The 17,036-nt window shown below is 24.1% G+C and overlaps 4 protein-coding genes across 9 annotated transcripts in view; 3 read left to right on the top strand and 1 right to left on the bottom strand.

Annotated features, from left to right (window-relative positions):
- Nucleotides 1-797, top strand: part of LOC102679544 (A disintegrin and metalloproteinase with thrombospondin motifs adt-1-like) — a 1,175-nt gene extending 378 nt beyond the window's left edge. Inside the window, exons 3-4 of one of the 2 annotated variants that reach the window (XR_422065.2) lie at nt 78-282; nt 533-788. Coding sequence is in view for 1 of the 2 variants with exons in the window: in XM_006617557.2 (XP_006617620.1) it covers nt 533-729 (197 nt within the window). In the remaining variant the exon portion in view is untranslated. Of the gene's footprint in view, nt 1-77; nt 283-532 lie in introns of both variants that reach the window. The other variant, XM_006617557.2, reaches the window with a different exon arrangement.
- Nucleotides 798-2,099: 1,302 nt separating this feature from the next.
- LOC102679333 (biogenesis of lysosome-related organelles complex 1 subunit 4) lies at nt 2,100-3,077 on the bottom strand. 3 transcript variants are annotated; one of them, XM_031511411.1, is made up of 4 exons: nt 2,830-3,053; nt 2,626-2,697; nt 2,328-2,549; nt 2,100-2,264 (listed from the first exon to the last, which is right to left on the bottom strand). In XM_031511411.1, the coding sequence occupies exons 1-4, from the start codon at nt 2,908-2,910 to the stop codon at nt 2,172-2,174; spliced, it is 468 nt and encodes a 155-aa protein (XP_031367271.1). In that variant the 5' UTR covers nt 2,911-3,053; the 3' UTR covers nt 2,100-2,171. The 3 variants fall into 3 exon arrangements, with proteins under 3 accessions (XP_031367271.1, XP_031367272.1, XP_031367273.1); XM_031511412.1 differs by having other exon boundaries at nt 2,102-2,264; nt 2,626-2,752; nt 2,830-3,077; XM_031511413.1 differs by having other exon boundaries at nt 2,102-2,264; nt 2,626-2,746; nt 2,830-2,967.
- A 1,796-nt stretch (nt 3,078-4,873) lies between these two features.
- Nucleotides 4,874-11,718, top strand: LOC102679114 (putative fatty acyl-CoA reductase CG5065). The gene is made up of 9 exons (XM_006617553.2): nt 4,874-5,055; nt 8,701-8,913; nt 9,152-9,349; nt 9,515-9,711; nt 9,858-9,967; nt 10,310-10,505; nt 10,702-10,941; nt 11,109-11,366; nt 11,454-11,718. Exons 2-9 carry the CDS (start codon nt 8,716-8,718, stop codon nt 11,614-11,616), a joined length of 1,560 nt encoding a protein of 519 aa, XP_006617616.1. The 5' UTR covers nt 4,874-5,055; nt 8,701-8,715; the 3' UTR covers nt 11,617-11,718.
- Nucleotides 11,719-12,988: 1,270 nt separating this feature from the next.
- The window catches only part of LOC102678851 (otoferlin-like), a 19,902-nt gene continuing 15,854 nt past the window's right edge, over nt 12,989-17,036 (top strand). For all 3 annotated transcript variants that reach the window (XM_031511398.1, XM_006617552.2, XM_006617551.2), the window contains exons 1-3: nt 12,989-13,151; nt 13,239-13,434; nt 16,647-16,705. In XM_031511398.1, coding sequence (XP_031367258.1) covers nt 13,356-13,434; nt 16,647-16,705 — 138 coding nt within the window. In that variant the 5' untranslated portion in view covers nt 12,989-13,151; nt 13,239-13,355. The remainder of the gene's footprint in view (nt 13,152-13,238; nt 13,435-16,646; nt 16,706-17,036) is intronic.

Below are 17,036 nucleotides of genomic sequence, written 5' to 3'. Positions count from 1 at the left end.
ATATATATATATATGTAAAAAATTTTAAATTAATATTAATTTTAATTTTATGTTGAATCTTTTTTTTTTCTTTTAAGTTTGGTCAATTAGTACTATGGTATGATGAAAGATTTTATTATAATCCATTCAATTATAAAACTTCAACAATTCGCCAACGCAAATTACTTAATTACTTAAAAAAAACACATTTTGAAAATAATATAAGTAATGAGCAATTACAAAGAAAGAAACAAAAGAAATTGTTGAGATATGTAAAAGATGCTAAAAAGAATGATTCTACTAGTAAGAATGATTATATATGTATAAATTTATGCATGTTAACCCTCGTTTTTGTCAATTATGTATCAGTCAATTCAATATCAATATGTTGTGTCTGGATTAAATCTGGTATTGTTCATTTTAACTCGTATCAGATTTTCGAGATTACTTTTTTAATTTTAATAATAATAATTATTATCTAATTAATAAGATATCTAACTAATATCTCAATAAGATAAATAATTCTTTAAATATTATATTTTTTAATATATAGGTAATGAATCATGGGACGGGTGGGGTAATTGGAGTTCATGCAGTGTAACATGCGGAAATGGTCGTCAAGTTCGTTGGCGTCATTGCGCAGCAGAACATTGTACAAAAGGATTAAAGAAAGCACAAATAAAAACATGTCGTTTAAAAGAATGTGAATCTAAAAACATTCTTAATTGGCTTGGAATTAAAATTAAATAATAAATTTAAAAAGAGAAAATACATAATGAAGATGAAATACATATATTCATATTCATAATTAATTGTAATTTATTTATCTACTTATTCAGTAAGATTAGTAAAATAAATTGTAATATTTTTTATATAGTTGGATAAAATATACATAAATATTTTAAATGATTTATATGTAAGGAGCATTTTACTGATCATCGAAATATATTTCTATATACACATATTTATACTAATTATATTCATATGATTTTTAAATACATATCACAGTTCTAAATTAGATTTATCAAATTAGATTTATATCTTTAATTTTTTTTATTATATAAAAATATTGTCTACTCTTTATTTTTATTTTTCTATTATATTAAAATATTATTAGATAATTTCGTCTATTAATAGATAATTTCAGTCAATAAAAAATATTACGTGAAATTAATTAATAAAAATGTAAATTATGTTATATAATTTGATAAAATCGTTTCTTAAATCATTCATCATTTTATTTGTTCTTATGGAATGTTTATTATTTTTTCAATCCGAAAGTCATTTGAATAACACCATATTAAAACCTTATAAGAAATCAGTTTCCGTATCTAAACTTACAAACGTTCAAAATGAAAATTTACATCATGAAACACAAACATCCGCTATTATGAATGATGAAAATAAAGATGAAAAAAATGAAAAACAAAGTATAAGTTATAAGCAAAAAATTTATTATTTTATTGTTATTCAATAAATATAAATATTCTAAACTTAAAGGTTATCATGAGATTGTTTTTATTAAAAAACAATTGATTTCATTATTAATTATATTACTAAATAATATTAATTTTAAAATTTAATACTTTATAATTTTTTAACAAATTAATGTAATTATAATGTAATTATATAACAAAATAATATTTTAATGATATTTTTAACCTTTCTAGTAATAATATTTTTATTTAGAAATCAAATATTTTAATGACAGATAGAATGAATCGTCAAGGACCAAAAATATGGGATCAATGGGGAAACTGGTCAAGTTGTAGTGTTACTTGTGGTATAGGGAAACTAACAAGATGGAGGCATTGCATAGGTGGAAGTTGTTCATTAGGTGAAAAGAAAGCACAATTAAAGACTTGTACTCTTCCAGCATGTTAATGGGTAGATTTGTAAAATATTAAAATTAGTAAAATATATCAAATTCATAAAATCATTTTATATTTATTATTAAATTCAAATTATAATGATATTTTATTTGTTAATGAATGTATTTGTTTGTAATATTTTATATTAATCCTGAAAATAATTAAGTTTATTGAAATATTTTTATTTTATACTTATACAATTCATTTAATACTTCTTAATACATACCTCTTAGAAATTAAGAACTTTTTTTTCATTATTTGATATAATTAATTTATGAAAATAATTGAATCTATTATTTTACTTCAAAATAAAATATTATTTCATTCATTCTTAAAATAATCATCAGTTCTATAAATTGTTGGAGGTTCATATTCTGGTAATCTATTTGATACTATAGGTTCCTGAGTTTTTTTCTGAAATAAAAAAATTCAGTTAATCTTATTAATTACAATATCAAAAAAATAATAGCAACTTACAAAGAAAGATAAACGATTTAACATTCCAAATAATCTATCAGAAATTCCTAGTTCAGTTTCTGCATTATCAACAGCAGCTTCTAATGTTGTTAGATTTACATTAATCATTGCTATAACATGTTCTAATGCATCTATTCGCCTAGTAAGATTGATAACTTCTTGTTGCATGTCTTTTAATCTTGGTATATGTTGATCGATACATTGGCTATTTTCAGATTGAACCTTTTAAAATAAAGTATAATATTTGTATCATATATTTACTGAAAATATATCATTAGATTAAATTATGATTTCTAACCATTTCAATAATTGATTGAAATTCTTCTAAACGCATCATTACATCTTCAATGGTTTCATGAAAATTCTTCATCTGGAATGTAATGTTGTATTGTATTTTATATTTTAATATATATAGATTTCTGCAACTATAAGATATAAAAAAATATTCTTTGATAATAAATTAATATTTTGATATTGAGGTTATGTATAATAAAGTGCATACTTGACCAGATAAATCTAGTTTTAAATAATTTGCATAGTCCTTCGCCAATTCGTCGACAATCGGTGTAGTATGTGAAGACATTTTTACTTTCTTTTTTTTTTTTTTACAACTTATTAAATTAATAATGGAATGTTTACATTCTTTAATACTAACAATAGAACAACACTTTTAAATAGACACCATTTTTTTACGATGAAATATATGAAATTTGAAACATTTTTGATTAATTTTTTATCTTTATAAAAAATTAAAAAAAAATGATAAAAATGAATTATATGATATATAATAGATTCTCATATAACAGGGATTCGTTTAATATGAATTCTCGCAAAGATAATGCAGTGTAAAAGATATGTTTGTAAAGCACTTTAAATGTGAAACATATGTAAAGACAATATTTGAAAATAAATATAAATAATTATTATTTAATTTGTAAATATATTGTAAATAAAAATCATTAAAACATTTTAATGAAAGAATAGTAAATAAAGACATCAAGGATTCATTCATGATGAATTATATTTTTAAATATATATAGTATATTTGATATATACATATATACATAATATAATAATATAATATAATAATAATAATAATATATAATAATAATGTATAATATACATATAATGTATAATTTATATTTGTTTAAATGTATAACATATAAAACGTATCTTTTATATAATTATCTATAATATTATATTATATATATTATTCGTATATTTTAAATAATTTTTCAATCAAATTTTGTTATAAAAAATTTATAAAAAAATTTATGTTCTAATATATTAAATATTATAATGTTTATTAACTTTAAATAAATAAATAATATAGTTAATATAAATATTCAATAATTAACACTAATAAGAGAGAGAAAACCGGAAGATAAAAAGAGATTTTCTAAAAGAGTAATATACTCAAATGTCAATGAACTATAATGTATATTGATTTTATGTAACACTTTACGTAACGAAAATTTTTGATATACAAAAATATAAGGCGATATAAATAAAATTAGTGAAAGAAATAAAAATATTATGCAAAAATATTTCAATTAAAACTAAATCAATTAATATCAATCAAATTATATAATATTTTTTGTATTAATTGTATTTAAAAAGAAATATTATATAAGTAATGTAATAAATTATGATTTTTTTAATATAAATTTTTTAAAGAGTAATATTAATTTTCTTTTTTGTAAGTTCTTTGATAATCTCAATTGTAAGATTCTGAAGATTCTTAAGTTTTAAAAATATCTCGTATTTGTTCCTTTTTTTTCAAAATGCATACAAATATTATGTAGGTTTTTTTTATATATACTTATAATATTATATAAATAATAATTAACGGATGAAAGAAATAAAATTACATGTAATGTTTTTAATTTTCTTTAATTGTTTTACTTTATAATTATCAGACATTTTCATCATCAATCTTTAAATATTACTTATAAAGAAGATTTAAGAAAAATATTCATAATATTATTATGTATTATGAATATATAAAAATATTGTAATATTATATTATAAAAATATTTTTGGAAATTAGCAGCATATTACAAATTATTGAACTTAAGATTTTCAAAAAAAAAGTATTAATTGAAAAAAATTGAAATATATTCAATTTAGTTAGCAGGTTTACAATAAAAATTATTATATCTAGATTGAATTATTACATATTTTTTATAAAAAAGTATATTGTTTAAAGAATTATCTTGTTATTTAAAAAAAAGATTTATTTGACTATTTGATAAAATTTGTATTAAAAGCGAAATTGTATTAAATTTATAAAAAAATTGGTGATTGGAATTAAATAACAGTAATCAATCAGTTTCAGAATCATTTAACATTTGACGTTGGAAGCAATATTAATGAATAAGTTTACAATGAAAAATAAAACGAAATGCGCGTTTTTTTTTTTTTTTTTGTAATACGATGCATCGAACGATAAAGATGCCGCAAGAAAAATTGTTTGTTTGAACTGAAAGAAAAAGTGTAATTCGTTAACCTAAGCACAGGTGGGGATACAATATTACTCCTGCTTCGACTCTTACAATCAAGTCAGCTACGTTGAAGCTCAGTAGGTTCGAACACAGTGGTCCACGACTGTTCTTCCTATACTTTGGTTTAGGTCAACTGATTACCCGTTATATTTGCAATTTTCCTACCAATCTTACGCATTTAAATATTAAATTTTATTTTGCTTTTACCGAATTAGTTTGATCAAGTAAGTACATTTTTCTTTCACGTCCTTTTTATGTTATTTTTTCTTTCTTTTACTGGTATATAATTTTCTATTATATGACAAATAATTACTATATAATTAAAGTAATTTTCAATCTTTTTGTTGTTTTATTTATTTTCAATTTCCTATTCAATTGATTGTGTTTATTTAACGAAATTTTATAAAGTTATATTTTATAGTTTATTCATTTGTTTGATCTTTTACGAATATAGAAAGTAATTGCGCTGTAACGGACAAGTGAAATGATACTTGTTTGTTTTTATGTATCGTTTGGTTTTTGTATCGCTTCATTTCCTTTATATGTAATTTACTTATGAAAAATTTAAAATAGTTATTTAAAAATTTACCGAATTAAAATAAAAATTAAACAATTATTTAAAATAAACTCTCTTTGAAAAATTTTCAATATCTAATGTTAAAAGAATTTTATAAAATTCTGGAATCTTATCTGATTTTGCAGTGAAAAAATATCTTTTATATTAAAACATTTTATTTTTATTTTAAAAAAAATGAACGTTAGAAATTAATTTCATATAAAAATATAAAAATTATAAAAATAAAAAAAGTTGTGGTTTTATATTAGCAACATACTTTTAAAATTAATAAATATATAATCAATATCATCAAAAATTAAATGTAATAAATATTAAATTAATTTAATTAATTAAACGTTTCATATGATAATTTGAGATAATTATAACAGTTTTGTATTTCTCATTAATTTATAATTATAATTCGTGAATATTTTTCATTGATATTGATAATGTTATGATGTTTTAATTAAATCGCAATGGTAATATAAATATCAATATAATATTCATTTTCTAAGTCAATGGATAGGTTTTTTTAAAATCGATTTGATTTCGATTATGATTATCGATTATCGATTAATTATATATTCAATTTTTAAATAATACATGAATTAATGCAAGATATTACCTGCTATATGCCAAATATATAATTCGATAACTCGAAGTTTTAAATGTAAAATATAAGAAAATAATTATCAAGATCAACATTTTATTAAAAAATTTAATTCGACTAATTAATAACAAAACATCGTTCTATCATTATGAATTGAAGTTATAAATACGAGAAAACAACAATGTTTATTTTATGTCTTTATTAAATAAAAAATTTGCAAAAATCATTTTTAATATAATTTAAAATAAAGATTTCATGACTAAACTTTTAAATAATTTTTTGTATATATTAATCTATATATTTCATCATTATTATGGAAAATATCATTATTATGAATTTCGAGGAACTGAATTAATTGCAATTATAAATATTCGATAAAATGAAAATATACAAGTATATATATTTCTTATTTGCTAAAAAAAAAAAAAAACAATCGTACATAAATTATTTTACAGAACATTACGCTTCTAAATTTTGAACTATATTCCAGTTTTGTAATTTCAATTTAATATTATAGTTGAGAGGATCTTAAGAAAGCGAATCCTATTCGGTGTTGCCACATTTTATACTATCGATTTAGTAGACCGTTCACTTTCCGATGAAATAAATTGTGCTCGAACTTTATCATCGTTTATGTGCTTCGTGCAATGCTCTTTTTTGACGAAGGCAAATTCTTTCGCCAGTCATCACATTGCAACGTATCGATTCTAAATACTTTTAAATTGCAGATTAATTGCATGTTCTGTTCTTTTTCGCTGACTAATACTATTGCGTGATATATTCTACATATTATAATTAATATATCTTTCTTATAACAATCTATATACTTTTTTTTGAAATTTGTTTAGCTTAAATATCCATATAATTTTTCTCGTACATTTACTCGTTATTTATCGAAATATTGTTTTATTAAGTTGATAGCATTAAAATTAAAAATTATTTAAAAAATGCATTATAATTTCTAAAATGAAACAAATGCTTATACATTACACGTAAATGAAAATTAAATGAAATTTAATATTATAAATACGAAACACGTATATAAAATAAATAAAATAATTAAATAAATAATGAATAATATTTGATATATATTGCTTTCTCAGAAAAAATTCTTTCGACATCATAGTTATATATATATTATATCATAGTAAAATTTATTTCATAACTTAAATGTTCATATATCATGTTTAAATATTTCATCCGATAAAAATATGGAATTATGTGTTTCGAGAATACTTTCACTCACTCTCGAGTACACGCGACGTATAACTATCGTAAATGTGATTACGGTTCATCTTGTTCATATAACGAGAAAATGATTTTCTTAATAAATCAAAACAGTATATTATATTATTCAACCTTTACAATAATTGCTCATTTCGATTTGTTTTATTCTTCAATTAAATGTCGAATATTTCTAATTAAAATGTTTTTTTTTTTTTTTTTGAAAAAAAAACAATTTTCGTTCTTAAGAAATTGGAAGAATTTGACAAGATCGAAGATTAAAATGTCATAAGAGATATATGGCGAATAAATTCTAATTCACAACACGAGCAAACAAATAATTATTTTATTACAAAATAAATTTACTATATTATTTATTATTTAATAAATTAAATTCTGTTTAATTAAAAATTATGAGTTACACAAATATTTTGATTATGCAATATATTAACACAATAATGTGTGTCATTACACGAAGAAAAAGTAATTCTACTTTTTTAATAATTAAAGATGTAAAAAGTATTCAATTACACAATACTTAAAAAAGATTAGTTTAATTTTATTTTCTTTTGGACTTTGTTTATGTAATGGAATAGTGAACTTTGCCAAGATTTATAGATTGATGAACATTCAATTATTGCGAAGTTACAGTTACACCAAGAATTAAATTAAAAATTCGAAAAAAATAATGATAGATTGAAAATTAGAAAACATTAAAAGCAGAGAATTTTAAATTATAGATCTTAAGAATATATTTTTATTATTTTAAATTATATATTTATTTAATTGAAAGATATTTATGAAATTTCAAAAAATTAAATTTTTATTTAAAATCATTATTCTTAATAAACTAACTAACTAAAAAAAAACTACTAAATAATGAATATATAATAAATAATATAATAAAAAAAAATTAATTTTTTAATTTAATTCATCATTTCGTATGCGAAAAATTTATTTATTTATTATTATCGATTATGTTTATTCTGTGACAAAACAAGTTCTGTTAAAAAATTGATGATATGCTGTTTTGAGAATGTAACATAATACGAGAAAGAAATGAAAGGAGAAAAAAATATCAAGATAGGAAAGCAGATAGCAGCGAAAAGATTATATAAATTAATTTTATTTTAAGAAACCTTGACCTCGATCGATGAAATTTCGATTATCTAAAAAATCACTCTTTCGTAAAAAAAGAGAAATTTACGATTGCATAAAAAACAAAATATCCACACATACGCATTTTAACTTTATTATTGAACTAATTTATTTTATTCATTATACATGTATAATAAATTACAAAAGAAGAAAGTAAGATCGATGTACACAGCGTATATTTAATTCATAACACAACAATAATTATCGATGATCAATTTTCGATTAATTCCTTCTCTTATTTAAAAAATTTTTATATTATAAATTTTATATAAGTCGAAAGAAATTATGATAACGGGCAGTTCATAATATTGTATGTTTTAGATTTGAAAGAAAAATATGAGTGAATTAACGGAAATACAATCTTTTTACAAAGGGAAGAATATCTTCGTAACCGGTGGAACCGGTTTGATGGGAAAAGTTCTTATTGAGAAATTACTTTACAGTTGCACCGATATAAATAAAATTTATGTTTTGATACGGCCAAAAAGGGGTCGTACTCCAGAAATTCGTATGGATGAAATGCTTAAATTGCCCGTAAGTAATTTAAATCCTTCCTTCTTCTCTATCTTTCTCATTTAACTCTTTTTTTTTTTTTTTTTTTTTAACGATCTCAAATTGATCTTATAATACTTATTATACACTGTATACGATAAAAAATATAATCGTTATTATATAACGTAAATTTTTATATTATATTAATATTAATATTTTTCATCGTTGATATTATTGTTTGTTTACTTATAATGACTAAAATCGAAATAAATTTAAATAGATGTTTCAAAGAATACGAAAACAAAAACCACAAATGATGAAGAAAATAGTAACGTTGAATGGGGATGTTAGCGCGGAGAATTTAGGACTGACTAAAGAACAATCGAATATATTGATGAACGAAATTGATGTAGTATTCCATTTTGCAGCAACTCTTAAATTAGAAGCTAAATTAAAGGATGCTATAGAAATGAACACGGTAAATTCATCAATTCAATTATTCCATCTTCCATATATACTTTTACAATGTGTTTAAGGTATCAATTATTCAAGTGAAAAAAAAAAAAAAAAATATTCAACTTTAAGATATTTTTTTATTTTTAATTTATCTTTTACTATCTCGTTAACACTGTTGTTGTTTAAGATTGGAACGAAAAGGATATTAGAATTGGCTAAAAAAATGAAAAAGTTGAAAACATTTGTACATTTAAGCACGGCTTTCTGTTATGCCGATAAAGAGGAACTCGATGAAAAAGTGTACGACCCACCTACCGACCCTCACGATGTTATGAAAATGGTCGAATGGCTAGATGAAAGTGCTATCGATCTCATTACACCCAAGTAATTCTCTCTCTCCTATAAGAAATAAGAAGAATCAATTAATTTTTTCGTTATATGATATTTTTCAATTATTCATTCTTTGATCTTCCATATTAGCATACATATTTATCCATCTATTAGACTAATCCATATTTCGTTAAATATAGGTTATTGAATCTTCATCCAAATACTTACACGTATTCAAAGAGATTGGCCGAGAAATTGGTAGCAGATGAATATCCGAATTTACCTTGTAGCATCGCGAGGCCATCGATAGGTAAAAATAAATAAATAAATAAATAAAGAATTATAAATGCAAATTATACTTTTATTATTATAAACTTCATTCCAAGGAAACGGAAATATTTGAGGATATGGGCAGTTATCTTTGTCTTTTATTTCTGAAATTTTATTTCTGAAATAACATAATAATTAATATATGTTTATATTATTATTCATATATTAATATATGAATAATAATTTTATTTCAAAATATCAATGTTAATGCAAATGAAAATAATTTTAACCTGTAATATACATATTTATAAGTTATACCAAGATAAACAAGTTTGTCAAAAATCTTTATATGAAATCAACTTTTATGTTGTCATATTTACAGTAACTCCAGCTTTGGCAGAGCCGTTACCTGGTTGGGTGGATAATCTGAATGGACCTGTGGGCATTATGGTGGGTGCAGGCAAAGGAGTTATAAGATCAATGCTTTGCAATGAAAACTATCACGCCGAAGTGATACCGGTTGATTTTGCTATCAACTCTTTAATCTCCATTGCTCATAAAACTGCTACAAATGAAAAGTAATCAGCACTTCTTTTTTTTATTTTTTATTTATTTATTTTTTTTTTAAATATCCGTTTCGTTATAATACCTTTTAAGTTTCAATTATCTTTTCAATTATCTTTCTCAAATAATTCTAATATTCCTTCACATTTATGTTATTTCACATTTGTTGTTAATTGTTTCACATTTATCAATTTTTTTTTTCTTCGCTAGAAGAACAAGTATACCAGTTTATAATATTACGCAAAGTGGCGTGTTACCTATCACCTGGGGAGAGATACTGGGGAAAGGGAAAAAGATCGCTTATCAATATCCTTTCGAAGGGCAAATTTGGTATCCGGACGGGGATATACATAACAGCAAATTCGTGCACAATCTAATCGTCTTTTTTTTTCACATTATACCGGCATACTTCATCGATTTCCTCATGTTGATATTTCGACAAAAAAGATTGTAAGTGTCTTGTAACTTTCACCGATCTATATATATATATATTTTTTTTTTCTCTTTTCTTTTAGAGGTTATGTAAGTCAGTTACAACAACAAGTTCAGTTTCACGCGTGAATTTCATCTTTTTTTTTTTTTTTTGTTACTATACTATTACTATATTTTTTTTTTAGCATGGTTCGTATACAAAACCGTATCTCAGTTGGGCTTGAACTTTTACAATATTTCACTACGAGGGAATGGGTTTTCCATAACACGAACTTGTTGATATTGTGGGGTGAAATGAGCCCCAAGGACAAAGAGATCTTTCCAATTGATTTGTTGTCTATCGACGACAATGAGTATATAAAAACTTGCGTCTTAGGCGCAAGGCAGTATTGCATGAAAGAAAATTTATCCACGTTGCCGAAAGCTCGAAGGCACCAAGCGATGTAAGCGTTATAATATTACGCCATTGTGAGAGAGTTTGGTATTCAGTAATTTTCACGAATTATATATAACTCGTATTCTGTTTACAGAATGTACGTCATTCACATAATTACCGTCTATCTGTTCTATTTTGGGATATTGTATTTTACTTACAAAAATTTCGAATTGGTAAGATTTGGCCTGGATAGTGTGACGGATCACATGAAATCTTTACCAATTTTGGACAAAGTTATGCAAAAAATTGATCATTAATAGTACAATATGTAATAATATAAATTTTTATTTTTTTTTTTATATTTCAAAATCATATCTTGCATATTGTAAATAGATTAATAATAAAAAATGAACGGGCTTCGTTAAGAATGTTATGTTTAGTTACATTACTTATTTAACTTTACTTACGTTATTTACTTTTAGTTAGTTTTAGTGTTGGAAGGCGATTCAATGGTGCTCGTTAAAACTTACGTGAATGATTTAATTATCTTTCCGCCTATAGTTTATAATTTGATAATTATAAATGTTAATAATGTTTGTTAATAATATGAATGAAGGAATATTGATCATATAAAAGAATAAATTAATAAAATTATTTTGTATTAAATCTTCAAACTGAATAAAAAAAATTTGTAATCGTTATACGTATAAATTCTTCAATTTGATATCTAATACAGTAGCGCTGAGAGAAATTTTAGGTTCAACACTGAGTCCATTATTGATTTACCCTTATCTCGCCAACCTTCGTATCTTTATTTAATTTCTTTTGGATTTATTTTTTCCAAAAAATGCAATTCTCTTCAATTACATTTTTTATACCATTATTGTTATTAGTTAAAAAATTCATAAAATATTATCGTTTAATAAAGAGTTTGGGATCACTAATTCCATAAAATCAAATTCAATTTAAAAAATAAATAGATTAGTTACGTTACTTTAACAAACTTTTCATTTTCAAAAAATTTATCAATATCTATAACGCTAATATCAATTTAATAACAAAATTAATAAAAAAAAAATTTGTAAAGGAAAAAGTTGATTCCAAATTTTTGATTATATAAATAAGTGTATGAATAAAAATAAACTTACATATACACCATGATACACCAGAAACACGAAGGAGATACAAAACACTGATAAAGATTGGTGGGTAAGAATGGAGGATTTCTATTACCACATATATTCCAGATATTTCAGCAATTTGCTGCTTTCTCAAGGAAATTGAGAAAAAAAATATGGTTAGGTCACCGGTAGTCGTAGTTTTCATGAGAAACGCGAATACAAGTAAAAATAAACTTATACAATGTACCTGTGAAGTACGAAAAAAGAATGAAATGTCGATAAATGTTAAGATTAGTGCTTGAGGGTGAAGGATTCCTACTTCCCTTTGGTATGTATGCCTGGTATTTGATATGTATTTCAGTAATTTCACGAAGGAATCGGGAAAGGAATGAAGTGTAGGTCACCGGCAAGTAGTGCCGCGTCAAATGGAAGGGCATAGGGAGAGTGAAGCGGTGGATAACTGCGCCGATGACGCGAACATAGCCTGTGTTGTGTGTATGTGTAAATATAGTAGTGGTAAGTTGCGCATGCGCCGATTTTCCAGGATAGCAGAACGGGTAGGTCGGGTAGGATCGGACAGGACTCGAGGGTTATTCGAAGCGCGAACAACATCTAGTCTGAATTTGTCTACCGCTCAATTCACATACGTGCTCGTTCGTTGATCAATCGTGACACCGGTGTGAAAAACATTTATTGACCGAAAGTATTCTGCGATCACGACTCAAACAAAGGTGAGTCGTGGATTTGTCCTTTCGATTACGATTGTCGCTAGCTCTTCCTTGTCGTATCGCGTTTATTTTACTTTTGTGTAACTATAGATGAAAGAAAAACGTAACGAAGAATCGGAACATGAGGTGTAACGCGTTTGCTTACGCGTTCTCTTGTTACATACGATCTTAACATTATTATTCACATTGCGAATCGAAGAATCAAGAATGGCGCTCGTTGTTATCGTGAAGAATTTTCAAGGATTGAAATGTAAAGGGGACAAGATTGTCAAGGTCGATTTTCGGGGTAAGTTTCGAATATTATTCTTCGATGATCGATCGATTTTCATTTTTCCAAAATACGTTGATCTTTTCCTCTGTTTTTCATAAAACAATGTTGCTTTTGCATGTCATAGAGTTGATTGAACTTTGTAAAGGTGCTCGTGCGAATCAATTATTAGAAATCAATATAGCAAATAATCAATCAAAATTTCATAATGTTGTATTAGTTATTTTCTCATAAGTATACATGTATTTTTAATAAATTCAAATTCGAATATTTAATTTTATTTGATTTGTTTACATAAGGAAAACAAGTAACTTTAATTAAAAAATATATTACCGATATAATTTTTTTTTAAATTTTTATATTAGAAAATTAAAATTTCATATATGAATAAATTGAATTGCAAAGCGTTGAAAGTTTGAATCAATTTACAGAATCGATTCAAACAATACAGCAAGTACGAGTCTAAAACGTGATAGTCATTCTACATTGCATTCAAGATAACAAGTTTTCAAGACTTCAAGACTGAAGTTTTCAAGAGTTGTTCAATTAGTGAAAACTTTAATTGTCATTCAAGTCGTTTAGAAAATCGCATTTATCATTCTTTCATTTTTAGATGTAACTTGGATATTTTCATAAAGTTAGTATTATAGTATCGGTGATATAAATTAAAATTAGTCTTTTTAGAAATAAATGTTTTTATTTAGAATTGTCGTACGTAGAATAGATTTGCGTTTCACGTATTGTGTTTAATCGACACGTGATTTTCACGATATTAATGCTTTAGAAAATTCGATGACAGAAAAGACGAAGAAAGAAAACAAAAGCCTTTCTCTATACATAGAATGTGATGTTTCGTTTAGTTCTCTTTATAGATATTTGTGCTTTACTTAGAACATATTATATTGTTATCATTCTATCAATCATCAATTGATTTTTTCCATCGTGTAATCTTATCACGCAACAAATCATTTTTAATCATTCACTTTTTTCTCCTCAATTATATTTTTAAATAACAATTTATTTTATCGAAACAATAATATTAAATGAATGGTTTGGCTAACCGCAAATTATTAAACAGGCTCGGATCATAATATCGACCACACAATTAATTACAGAACTCGAGTATTCTAATACCCGCCTACATACGTTATTTGCGTATTCAATTATTCACGTATTTAAAGAATCGTGATATGTAAATAAACTTGTGAAGTCAACATATATCTTTTCCTTTATATTTATTTCTTAGATAAATTCATTTTTTTGGATTATAAAATAAACATAACAGATAATATTTATATATATTTTGAAATAAATTAATAATGCCGAAGATTTTTTTTTAATTTTCTCTTTTCGTTTATTTTATTTATTAAAGACTACGTTTAATTGGAAAATGGTAATCATTTGTACAATTCTCTACAATTCCCATGAAACCATGCAATATTTCATTTTCCTAATTATTCTTGCGATCACAGTAAAATAATTAACGAGATATTTCTTACGATTACTTGGAATTCCATTATATTATTGAAAAAAACTATTAAAGATAAAAGTTAAAAGTACTATTTTCTTAAAGGGATCTCGCTAAAATAAAAAGTGTTCAAAGCATTATGTAGATTATGTAAACGAGCACAAAGTTCATGATTATTTATGCGCAGCATTTAAGCGAATGTCAATGCTTAAAAATAGGATGAAAAATAGGAAAAAGCAAGTGTTAGGCGATAGACATGCTGAAGTTTTAAATCGAACCGTTCACAATATTTATCGAAGCGTGATGATCTTGAGAGTAAACGATACAACTGGAAAGATTAGCGATAGGTGGTTAAACGAAGCAGCAGCTAATGATTGGCTTAGTCGGTCATCTCGCGGGATTGTGAACAAACATAAAAGGGAAAATTCAAAGGCAAGACAAAGTAACGACGAATATCGTTAACTGGAGGTTAACCTCTCTTCTGGAGGAGATTAAACTTTCATTTAATTATGCTTGCCCCAGTTCATGGACGATCTATAACTCGCGTGATACAAAGTTTCACGCGTCAAAATCTTATGGTTTTTTAAAACATTATTTAGATTTATTAATGTTCGAAATATATATATATATATATGTTTTCCTTTTCTAATCGTTTTGATCTATCGTGTTTGATTATTTATGCTTGACCTATTTATTTTATGCATTACGTTATCTAAAATTAAGCGCGTGTATAATTGTTTAACGTTTTTATAAAGAGCGTGAGAACAGTTAGGAAAATTTAAAAATGTAAAAATAATTTCTGTGAAATTTGTATAAATATTATTATTATTATGAATAGAAATCCAATATGATTCCGTTATATTACATTTCATTTTGTAATTATCACAAAAATTTTTCCTTTCTTTCTTTATTTCATATTCTATTTCAGTCACGACATTTACGTCACGATTATTACATTTTATTTCTTTCCTTTCATGACAAATAAAACAGGTAGCCGGCTTATATTTTTCTCTCTTACTTGTATCATAATAGAAAGGAATGTGAAATGCGAATTTTCAAGACACCGATACTCTGAACGTTTTACTGTTAGTTTTAGAGTTCGCGTGTACACGCTTAAATAGCATAATGAAAGATAAATTGCAAACTAATTTGACACGTATCATTTGAAGTGTGCAATAAATTTTGAAATACAATACAAATTTTTCAAATTAAATACAACGATGAATATTTAATTAACTATTTTTATATCATAATATTTAACAACAAATAATAGAATAGAATTGGAGATAAAGAGAAGATGAGTCTATTTCATTTATGAAAATTTTTGTTGAACTTTCAAAAATTCTTACCAATTTTATTTTTATTTTTATAATTAAATATTTCAATCAATATTTTTAAAACAATGCGAAATTTATAGATTCACTTTATAAAATGTTTCCTCGAAAATATTTACCTTACAGTTTTCTAAATAGTATTTATAAAATATTCAATAGAAAAACCTTATATCTGAAGCTTTCTATATCTGCGTATATATTTGGATTTAAATGACAGAAATTCTAAAATATCTTTTTCAAAGTTTTTTTCATTTCCTTATATAGCTTTTACATAAATTCAATTTATTTTTATCTTTTCTTTCTTATATTGAAAGATTTCTGCCTGAGAGTAAACTTAATTTTTATTATAATTTAATTATAATTATTTTTCCTATTTCGATGATTTCAATATGCACAAAATAATGATGATCCAACGATTTTCATTACAGGTGTTTCTCATTATTCAAAATGTCTCGAAGAAAGCGGAGATTACATTTCGGTAGATGAGGTAACGTAATTAATTTTAATTTTAATTTCTAATTTCGTAAATTTTTAACCGTTCAATTTATAAACACATTTAACGTTGAACTTATTAATAAAAGTGTGAAAATTGCTATGCCAGTTTTACTATTAATGTAATTAAGAAAATAAGTTAGTCGTCGACAGGTATACGTTTAATTTATGCATAATTTAACTTTCTAATTACATAGCAATTTACCCTTTCTCTCTGTTCAGTTGATTCAATAATAATTAGCATGCATTTCGTATTTCATATGAACAGATTTCTTTTTCCCCGCCTACCAAACAAATTCACGCTTACTCATTAAAAACTAAAAATA

Source organism: Apis dorsata, unplaced genomic scaffold (assembly GCF_000469605.1).
Source record: "Apis dorsata unplaced genomic scaffold, Apis dorsata 1.3 scaffold_315, whole genome shotgun sequence".
Taxonomy (NCBI): domain Eukaryota; kingdom Metazoa; phylum Arthropoda; class Insecta; order Hymenoptera; family Apidae; genus Apis; species Apis dorsata.
This window is presented reverse-complemented; position numbering and strand designations above follow the sequence as displayed.

What these genes read in the sequence shown, in the direction of transcription:
- LOC102679333 (XM_031511411.1), bottom strand. Translation starts at nt 2,910, where the DNA reads ATGTCTTCACATACTACACCGATTGTCGACGAATTGGCGAAGGACTAT. An exon ending in TTCAATCAATTATTGAAATG is followed by an intron (nt 2,550 to 2,625) that starts GTTAGAAATCAT and finishes TTATTTTAAAAG; the next exon opens with GTTCAATCTGAAAATAGCCA. An exon ending in TAAATCGTTTATCTTTCTTT is followed by an intron (nt 2,265 to 2,327) that starts GTAAGTTGCTAT and finishes TTTTTATTTCAG; the next exon opens with AAAAAAACTCAGGAACCTAT.
- LOC102679114 (XM_006617553.2), top strand. Translation starts at nt 8,716, where the DNA reads ATGAGTGAATTAACGGAAATACAATCTTTTTACAAAGGGAAGAATATC. An exon ending in ATGCTATAGAAATGAACACG is followed by an intron (nt 9,350 to 9,514) that starts GTAAATTCATCA and finishes TTGTTGTTTAAG; the next exon opens with ATTGGAACGAAAAGGATATT. An exon ending in ATCGATCTCATTACACCCAA is followed by an intron (nt 9,712 to 9,857) that starts GTAATTCTCTCT and finishes CGTTAAATATAG; the next exon opens with GTTATTGAATCTTCATCCAA.